General features: G+C 47.3%; 1 protein-coding gene and 1 pseudogene across 1 annotated transcript; one reads left to right on the forward strand and one right to left on the reverse strand.

Annotated features, from left to right (window-relative positions):
- Positions 1-2,070: 2,070 nt before the first annotated feature.
- Positions 2,071-2,931, reverse strand: LOC120842235 (blood vessel epicardial substance-A-like). The gene has a single exon (XM_040213263.2). The coding sequence runs from the start codon at positions 2,929-2,931 to the stop codon at positions 2,071-2,073; it is 861 nt and encodes a 286-aa protein (XP_040069197.2).
- A 2,104-nt stretch (positions 2,932-5,035) lies between these two features.
- On the forward strand, positions 5,036-6,434 carry LOC121833449 (annotated as a pseudogene).
- Positions 6,435-10,462: the final 4,028 nt, after the last annotated feature.

Raw genomic sequence — 10,462 nt, forward strand, 5'->3', positions numbered from 1 at the left:
GGCGCACGGGCAATTTTATATTTTTCATCGCGTCGGTGGTTTTGTTATGCATGTGTCTCGTCATTTGGCTCAGGATGATTTTCGCGTTTTTTTCCGCCCACATTTGCTGGAGACGTGAGCTCGGAGCGTAGGTAATTGGCCCCCTTGCACGAGAACTGGCGCAGCCGTGCGCGCTCCAAAGAAAGCTCGTGCAGAGAAGAACAAGCCAGGGACCAGGGATGTCAAATTCAGGACATAGAAATATACCCCATTGTATCGAAGCGCCACCACGCACGATTTCTCGCATTGATGTACAAGCCTGGAAGGCGATCCCACCGCCATCTATTGGTTCAGAATCACACTAACCAAGGGTGGGGTTGCACCTTAACAATTTCTCCTGCTCCACCTTTACTAACGAGGACTTGCTAAATATTCCCGACTCGTGCCAATCCATTCACCCTCTTATGAATCCTATCTTAATTGACCGCACTGGAGTACTTAAGGCGATAGATCAACTGAAGGTGCCTTCCAACTCCGGGGATGACCAAATTAACTCTAAGGTATTAAAAAACACTAAATACATTTCTTCCACTTTCCTCTGCGACATATTTTCTTAATCTTTTAAACTCTCTGAAGTTCCGTCCGATTAGAAAATTGCTAACGTCATACCCGTTCATAAAACAGGCGATCGTCAACTAATTAGCAACTCGTCCCATCTCGCTCACCACCGTTTCATGCAAACTCTTGGAGCATATTCTCTATTCTAACATAATAAACTTTCTAGACTCTTATAACCTCCTTTTCAGGCACTAGCACGGATTTCGCAAGTCATACTCATGCGAAACTCAGCTAAAGCATTTCTAACTGACGTTCACTCAAATTTCGATTCCAGTGTTCAAACTGACGCCATCTTCATTGACTTCTACAAAGCATTTGACAAGGTCCTCATCAACGTCTTTTCATGAAACTAATAGATATTAATCTTCGCCCCTCTGTAGCCATTTGAATTTCGGAATACCTCATCAATCGCACTCAGTACACTTCTATTAACAATGTAAAATCTACCACCAGCACAGTAACATCTGGCGCCCCTCAGGGAACCGTCCTTGGGCACTTCCTTTTTTTAATCTACATTATTGATCTCCACCATGGCATCACTTCTGAAGTACGTTTGTTCGCCGATGACTGTGTCATCTATAGGCCGATTCATTCACGCCACGATCAACTAATCTTGCAGAACAATCTCCAACTTATAATTCAGTGGTGTCATAAATGGCAAATGACTCTAAACTATAATAAATGTAAATCGCTATCTTTTTCCCGCAGTTCACATGTTCTATCCTCCTCTTACCAACTTTCTAGCATCCCAGCAACTTCTTGTTCATCGTATAAATACCTAGGAATTCACCTGACATCTGACCTGTCATGGACCACTCATATAACATCGGTCATCGCCAATGCTAAGCGCACTCTCGTATTTCTTCGCCGTAACCTCAGAGAAGCTACATCCCCAGTAAAGCAGCTAGCTTACACTACCTTGGTCAGAACTAAACTAGAATTCGCTTCTTCCATATGGTCACCGTGTCAGGCATACCTAACTGACAACCTGGAATCCGTTCAAAGCAGAGCCCTCCGTTTGATTTATTCCGACTATTCGCCTTATGCAAGCATATCAGGATTTCGCCAATCAGCTAATTTTGACACACTTTCTCACCGCCGCGGGGTGTCTCGTCTTTCTCTTTTTCATCGGATCTTTTATTACAACAGTCATCTAAGACAAAGTTTGCTATCGCCTCCTTACCTCAATTTCTCTCGTCTCGACCATTCTTGTAAACTAACTCCGTTTGATTTCATTGTCAACCGTCACTCACCAAATGTCTACTTTACCATTGGCCATTGACGACTGGAACTCGCTGCCTGACGTAATTGTCCCCTTATCTGACACTAAGAAATTTTCTGCAGCCATTAGCTCATTTTTTCTAACCTATAACTAGATTGCAGCGTGGCTTTGTTGATAAATAGTTGTTTGTTTGTTTTTTGAAGTGTTTACTCCCTTGCTTAATGCCCCCTGAGCCTTCAAGGAATAATGAATTATGATGATGATGATGATGATGACACGGGGGAAAGCAGTTCGTCCAAAACGACGCCGAATTGTCTTGACTTCTTCGCCGCATAGAACTTGCGCGCCAGATCCTTGCCCACAAGGTTATTGAAGACTGACTTCAGAAAAGGGTCATCGCCGACGGCCACCTTCAGCGTCTCCCTCTTCCACACCACGACCCTGCAGGCTCCCAGCGCGGTTGCGGTCACCTGGTACAGGTCGCTCTCGGGGACGTCGAACCAGTCGGAAGACTCGAGGAACTCGTACTTACCGACCATCTCGACGGGACGCCGCTTCCTTGACACCAAAAGGTCGCCGCTGACCACGAGGGAAAGGTTATCGTTGCGGGAGACCTTTTCGACGACTAACTGATCCCGTTTGCTGAGATCTCGAGTTCCTCTGACGCTGTCGGCGATGCCCCGGAACTGATGACGCGTCACCCCCAGCGGTCGGAAGAGGTCTTCGAAGACCGTCTCCAGCTCGGCGGAGAACGAGACGGGCTGTAAGCCGCGGACGAGCACGATGATGTGGACGAGGTTGATGAGCGCAAAGAGGGCGTTCCACAGGAGTGTGTCGAAAGCGCACAGGATGACGTAGCCCCAGAGCGCGTAGAAGAAGGAGCCCAGACCGATGACGACCCGCAGATAGAGTAAGGTGTACGGTCCTCCGGGAGTAACATAGGACAGCAGTAAGAAGAGGTTGGCGATTTGAAAAAGGATGTGGTTGGTGTTGAGCCAGGCGGGGCAGATGCCTCCTGCGGGTTCCAAGGTCGGAGGGGCCACGCTGGCCTTCGCATCGGGTCCGCTCGTGTTCACAGCAGGAAGAAATAGGAACTTCGCGGAATTCGCCATTTTGACGCTGGGACCGTTGGCACCACTGTTCGAGTATTGGAGGCGCGGTGGATGAGAAGGTCGTGCAACTGGGAGAGGGCGCGTGCTCCATTTCTCGTGACTAGTACTACTTCTTTGTTTTCTTCTACTTGATGTGTTCTTGGTGGAGAAGCAGCAACCTATGCTCTTTATCTATAAGTGTGAGCGTGGCGGAAGCTACGTGAGCGAGCTCCGGGCTTTCAGCGTCTTTGTTAAACACTCGCGGTCATGCAGTGTAAGCTCTGTTCAGGGTCACATGCTCGCGCTTGTAGCTTCGGCCTCACTTGCACTTAAAGCTAAACGGAGTATATAGGGTTGATATAGGCCCGTAGCGCTCAAGTTTTGAGCAGCGCTCCAGGCAAGGAAATAGAATATTTTTGGCTCGCGTTTCGAACGTTCGTCATAACGCTTCCCCACTACAGGTTTTTCGTAGTCCGTTTCATTATACATGCCAGCGTAGCAGAGGCTACAAGAGCGAGCTCCAAGCCTTCAATGCGTCAGTCAAGCACACGCGCTCATGCAGTGTGCGCGCGTGCTTTTGCAAGCTTCGCCTTCGCTATCACGTACGGTGAAGCCCAGTGCTTAAAGTCTCCCATAAGTTGGGGGGGTCCCTACAAGAGGCTGTAAAGGGGGGGGGGGGGGGGGTTTGGGGCTCTTACGAGATGTATAACATGCACATAAAATAAACCCCACTGCTGACTTTGCCCACGCTGTACCTGCAACCCTCATATTTCTAATCCCGAAATGTCACATTCCTGAAAACAAGCTATATTATTGCAAGATAGGATTTTGATTTGACTAATGCTGGGTCGGTGGAGGAGGGTCTCAGACGATCCGTTCAAATCAGTGGGGGGTCCGAGACCCCCTGAGACCCCCCAGACTTTAAGCCCTGGTGAAGCCCCTACCTCGTTGAGTGAAACACACGTGCTCGCGGAAGCTATGAAAGAAAGCAATACAAATATTAAAGGTATAGCAACGTTTAATTGGACGCTGTGGCCGCAAGCTGCATTTGTTTTCCTTTTTTTTTTCTTAGACCGTTTTGTTATCGCGCATCTACAGCTGCTCAGATATGCTTGTATTCAAACATGGCTTGTACACAATCGAACGTTACAGCTCCGCGTAGATAGTACAACCAGCATAACATGCTCGCGTCTTGAGGACGCACTCGCGACCCCTGCCCCAGAGCAACGAGTCTGTATTCTCCAGGTAAAGCTCGCGATGCTAAACTTAACCCCTTCAGGCACGCTGACCACAAACGTGAACACAACTTTCTAGATTTTTTATCTCGAAGGAGCATTGTTTGACGCGATTGAGACGCGGCGTGCACGTCTGGTGACGCGCGGAACGGGGAACAGAACGGCTGGCGTCATCTATGAGTGGGAAAGCGAACCATTGAAAGTTTGGAGGGAAAACATGGACAGTCAGTCTGAGTGATAAATTTAAGCTTCCGACACGTTTAGAAAGTTGTGTGGATGACTTTGAAGTAGGTTACAGGATTTTATGTGAATGTAATTCAAAGCTATCATTCAGCGTGTTTTGGCGTCCTCGCTCGTGGACGTTGTGCGCCAATCCTTACAACTGAGATTTGTTGGCGCGGATGCGAATTTCAGTATAGCACGCTTTTACAATCTACTGGGTTTTATTTTAACAAACAGGTCTTCGTGCACATGCTCGAGAACGACGGAAAGTTGAAGAACAATCAGCACAAGAGTTATTTGAAAGGATCGCCGACGGCAACATCTCCGATGGCGGCCTGTCCGACGACGAGTTCCGAGATCTGGAGCCTGCAGCTGAGGTAAGTAGCTACTAAGCAGACAGTTTATCACGTCGCAGTACTTTTTATGGCATATAATTTCTCTAACACCTTTCAGGAAGCCCTTCACGACTCAGAGGCAGGACCATCAATACCAGCGTCGCCGGCCGATATTTCTCCGCCAGCCCTCCCAAAAGGTCACATTCAGTGGTCTGCGCGAGATTTCACTCCGGGCGCTCAGGACTGCACTTATCAAATGAAAGGGGTTCAACACCACTAAAACCACCAGAGTACTTCATGAGGTACTTTTCGGAGAGTCTGTTTGAGCAACAGGCAGAATTCACTAACATCTAGTCCCTTCAAAGAAGCAGAAAAGAGCTGGGAACAACGCCACAAGAAGTCAAGGCCTTCTTTGGGATCCTAATGGCAATGGGAGCCCTGAAGTATCCTAGAATTAGGATGTACTGGCAGGCTAGAACGAGGATCCCAATGCTGGCGGACTCCATGGCAGTGAACCGCTTTTTCAAGATCAGATCAGCACTCCACATTACAGACTCAAACAGCCACTGACCCGAAAAATCTTGACAAATTCTGCAAAGTCCGCCCGATCCTCGAGGCCGTTCGCCTTCGCTGCTTTGAAGTAAAGCCAGTGGAAGAAAACAGTATAGGTGAGCAAATGATTGATTTCACTGGGAGGGTCGCAGCCAAACAGTTTGTTCGCAACGAACTAATTCCCGAGGGGGTGGGTGAAGGTGTTAATGCGGTGCAGCACGGACGGGGGTAGCACACGACTTCGAGTTCTATCAGGGGAAGGGGACTGGTGTGGATCCAAAATACGCCCATTTTGGACTGGGTGGTTCAGTCGTCATGAGGCTAGCTGAAAGTCTACCAAAAGGCTAAAACCTCTCTTGCTACTTCGACAATTACTTTACTTCTGTGAGGCTCCTGCAGGAGCTGAAAACAGTGGGGATACTCAGCACCGGTACCATCCGATCCAACCGGCTATTTGGATGCGCACTCAAAAGCGAGAAAGAAATGCGAAAGGAAGGAAGGGAAACCATTGAAAGCAAAATCTCTGAAGACGGAGATGTGGTGATCGTGCGCTGGCAAGACAACGGGATAGTAAACATGGCTTCAACACGTGTCGGGGTTGGCGAGAAAGGGACGGTAAAGCGCTGGAGTGAAGCGAAGAAAGAGCACGTAGAAATAGAATACCCTGAGGTTGTACTGGAGCACAAGTTCATGGGAGGAGTGGACAAACTGGACTTTATCATGTCCCTGTACACAATCCGGACCAGGACGAGGAAGTGGACTGTCCGTGTCATTTCCCACTTCATCTCATTTGGCTTGTCCATCAGCTGGCTGGAATATATCAGAGATGCAAGCGAAGAAAGACTCCCGAAAAAAAGCAACAAAAGACATGTTGGCTTCTCACATGGACGTTGCACAAAGCCTCATCTCATCTAGCAAGGCGCCCCAGGAGAAGAGAGGACGTCCTAGCCTCGAGACCACCCAACCGTCTAAGAAGCCTCATAATGCAGAAGCTTTGCCTACCAACACCGTGCGCTATGATGAACAGAGTCACTGGCCGGAACACGTGAGAGCCTCCTTTGCTCACAGGTGCCGACGCGAGGGCTGCTAGGGGAAAAGTCGCATTCGTTGCCGTAAGTGCAACGTTTTCCTTTGTCTCACAGTTGAAAACAACTGCTTCCTGGAGTACAAAGTAAAGTGAAGAATTCTTGGAGCTCCCACCAAGTAGAGTAAAGAGTATGGCTCCTGTTGTAAATTAGTCAACGGGCTGCATTTTGTGTGTTTTATGAAGATTTCTCAAACAAATTGTTTCAAACATTTTTTTTTTTATTTGAAGAGACTCAAGGCACAACGTGCAGAATTGAGGACACGATAAAAAAGTGTGTTCTGATCGAATGTTTGGCAGGTGAATTTTTTAGCAATATAAACAATTTAATCAGGCCAATAATTTTAGGCGCACATTTTCATTATTCGAGACTGAAGGGGTCCTGGTTCAATCCCCACCGCTGCCCGTTTCGAACTGGATGGTCATCGCGCCGGCCTGCAGTATCGCTACGTCATAATGCACGTTAGAGGGAAGTTGAAGCGGTTCTGTATTTGAGTAAAACCGTCGTCATTTGGCCTCTAGGATCACGAATATCCAGAGTTTTTTTTTTCTTCAATTTGATGCGCGGAGGTTGCAGAAAATCCTTTGCAAAGTACTACTGAAGCCCCTCCTTCCCCAAGCGTTACGTCATAAAGCGAGTTTTCAGAATCTCCACCATCACGCATCTTCAGCGCCTATCAAAGCTATAGGCACGCGCACTCTTGCTATTCTCAAACAGGTCAGAAAAAGACATCACGACTGGTATCGGTGGGGTGGATATACCTGGAAAGTTCGCAATTGCCCGCGCTGCTCACACGAGCGTCATGCTCTTAAATGGCGGCCGAAATACCCTTTTGCTACGTAACGACAGGTCGGGGGGTTTTCGTGTTTTCTCGTGTTCAGTTACATCTTCGGAGAAAGCAAACCTGATATTCAGATTGACGAGATAAAAATACCTTACTTACAATTCACTTCAAACTCGTTTTTTTCCAAGAACCTCTTTAGCTTCCCTTTAAAGACCCGAGGCTATAGCAGTTGAACTGCAGTAGCTAAATATATTCTCAAATGGGTAACAATGTCTCCATGCTATGGGAGACTCTGTACGCACCTTTGCAAGCGGGATCCGGGCTTAACCTCGAACCGCGCCCCGAGGTGAGGCGGACCTACTCTCCAGCCAGGACGTTCGCTCCTTTTCAATCAATGTTACCAAGCGTCTCTTGCTGAAGCATACACCACTGAGCGCAGAATAAAAAATTAAGAAAAAAAAAACATACAACATACAGGAGTTATACTTCGAGCGCGAAAGAGCGAAAACAATTAAACGAAATACCTAAACCAGTAGTAAATTAAAATGTTGAATAATATATAATGTCTCAAAGCGCTCATCAGAATGCGCCAGAAGCCTCATGGCTATAGCATCAAGTTCAACGATGGCTGCGCTCGCGGCAGCTCTGGCATCCACGACGTACTGGGAGAGAGGCTATAATCGTTATAAAGTCAGTTACAACCGTTATAGATGCCCCGTCCTACAATATTTGATGCCGCGATTTTGTGTAAATACCTGTTCCTGTGTACTGAAACAGTAAGTGTGTAGCTAACGCTGGGACGTCGGCGACACGTGGTCGGCGATACACCAGACGCCGCCATCTTGTCATCGTACACCCCAATGACGTGCCCAGTGGACGTGCCCCTGGCACACCCCAGCATGGCGGAAACGTTACGCGGCGCCATCATTGCTCGAAATGGCGGCGCATAGGAGCCTTTCTCGCAAACGTGTATAAACGACTAACGACATGATTTGCTTTGTTTTACTTAGGGTAAACTCTCTGTGGCATTTTAGGAGTGAAGTGTGCTCGTGCACAACTTTCATCAGCGTGCTGCGAGCACACGGGCATTCAAAGCTTTTCTTTGTTGCCACCGAAAGGTGCCCCCAAGCTGCCCAAGCATAAACAAGTCCGAAAAAAAAAAACAAAAAAAAAAAACGGCACTAGCGGTTAGAACAGAAAGATGTGGCGACAGGCTCGCTTACTGGCTTTCTTCGAGCGAATCAAATATATTCACAGTACCTGGCGGTCTCAAGACGAAGCCGTAAAAGTAGGTTCGAAAGCACTTGGTATAAATTGCAAACAAATCCACGTTGCAGCACGCTGGAAAAGGTCAACATGCAAGGCACGGAGAAGAATGCGTACAATCTGCTCAAAAGGGATCAACGTCAAATGCGCCAACTGGAGTGGTCCATCGACATCATGCAAATTAAATGTACTGCAAGGTGCGGTCCACAGCACGTTAATCTTCAGAGTGGAATCGCCTTCCCGCGCAATTAGTAAACATACCGTCCTTTGACTTGTTTAAAAGTGCGTTGACTACTTACCTATGTTAATATTTCTCTTTGTTTGTTTCCCTTGTTGTATACATTTCTTAATTTGTTTACACATTGTTTTTTACATTTTTAGTGCTTGGCTTTTTAGTGTTTGTATATTGTTTGTGTTCCAATTTTGTCTTGTACCACTCCCCTCCGTAATGCCCCAGGGCCTTGAGGGTACTTAAATAAATAAATAAATAAATAAACCTACTACATCGAGTTCGACGACGAGAACAAAGAGATGCAGTGCATTTCACAGCATATCCAAATGATTTTCCGGCACTGTTCCCGAACGAAAATGCCTCTCACGCACAGCTTAGGTAAAAAAAAAAAAAAAATTAGATATTTGGGCATTGTGAGTTGAGTCTCCCGGAGTATTGACGCTACTGTTTCACGCTGTACATGGGACACTTAGCCACAACAGGGCCCGGGGGCCGAGCATCGCGATGCACGACTGCACGCCAGTGCGAGGCTCATGAAGATCAAAAGGTCATAGTAGATAGTTTAGGAGCTACAGCCCTGTAAAAGCTACGCTAGCTTTGACAAAGCACTGTGGTCGATAGAAAACAAATAAGAGTATTTCGGCCCGCAAAAATTTACTACGCATCGTAGAAAGCTGAAACTCCGCGAGAATGTTACGCTAGCAATGGTTACTAAATGATCATAGTAACGCATGGTGTTACTATGATCAACAGATAGGGTTCAGTCTGGGAAGTTCGGACTTTGTTTAAATAGAACACAGGTCTTTTGTTTGTTTTATTTCGAGAACCGAAGTTCTTAGTTGGGGCGCGTGGACTCCGTTTAGGGTTCAACTGATGATCTTGAATGGTTCAAACCGTTCAACAAACGTTGTGTGAAATGTGTAAATGTGATGATGATGTCGGTGGTCGGAGCTAGGGTTGTCGCTAATAAGTATTTGAGGTCTGAGTCTGAGATGTTTTTTTTTTTCTACAGAGTTTCCCACCTTTTACTACAGTTACGAGAAATTTTCATACGAGGCCAACAGTATCAAAAAAACCACGGACCCCTGGTCTACATTCCATTCGAGTTTTTCTCTGCAACACCATGTTGTTACTCTTTATTGGCTTTTTGTCTACGATTCAATATAGAACGACCTTCCCCGAAACTGTTTATTACCAAAAAAAAAAAATTGGGTTGTGTGTGTGTTTATACAGCCTAGAACTTGGTCTGCCTCATAGGGGCGACGAGTCTCCCAGCTGTAGATGAGAAATTTGGCCAGTGCGGTACAACCGCCAGCCTGGGGTCTTTAACGTGCACCACGCAGTAGTGATACACGACCGCACGCCGGTACGATGCTCATCCAGATCGAAACGGGCAGGGGTGGGGCTTGTTTATTACCATTACAGCTTAATGCTGCGTGTAGTCGGCGAGTATTCTCCAATAAATGAGTCGCTGATTAAAAAAAAAAAGAAGAAAAAAAAAAGGGGGGGGGGGGTAAGGGGGCGGGGGGTGTTTTGGCGAGAGTGGCAACCGCCAGATCGGAGACAGCACCACTTGAAAGGAAAGGGAGGGGGGGGGGGGGGGCAGTAAAATGACTTCTTGCGAGGAGAAAGAAAAACGTTAAAGAGACGGAATGCTTGCTCAAAAAACACCGTCGGACACAGCGTTTGTGGGTGGCCTTGAAAATGGCCGATTTGAGTGACGTTAAAGCTCAGCGTCAGCATCCCTGATGGGTCGCCAGATGTTCGCGGCGAGGTACGGACACGAGCGGCTCTCGATCATCATCAGGATTTGTCCATCCTCGGGAGCACCAGACGGTACA

The sequence above is a fragment of the Ixodes scapularis genome, unplaced genomic scaffold (genome assembly GCF_016920785.2).
Source record: "Ixodes scapularis isolate PalLabHiFi unplaced genomic scaffold, ASM1692078v2 PGA_scaffold8__174_contigs__length_109621045, whole genome shotgun sequence".
Classification (NCBI taxonomy): Eukaryota; Metazoa; Arthropoda; class Arachnida; order Ixodida; family Ixodidae; genus Ixodes; species Ixodes scapularis.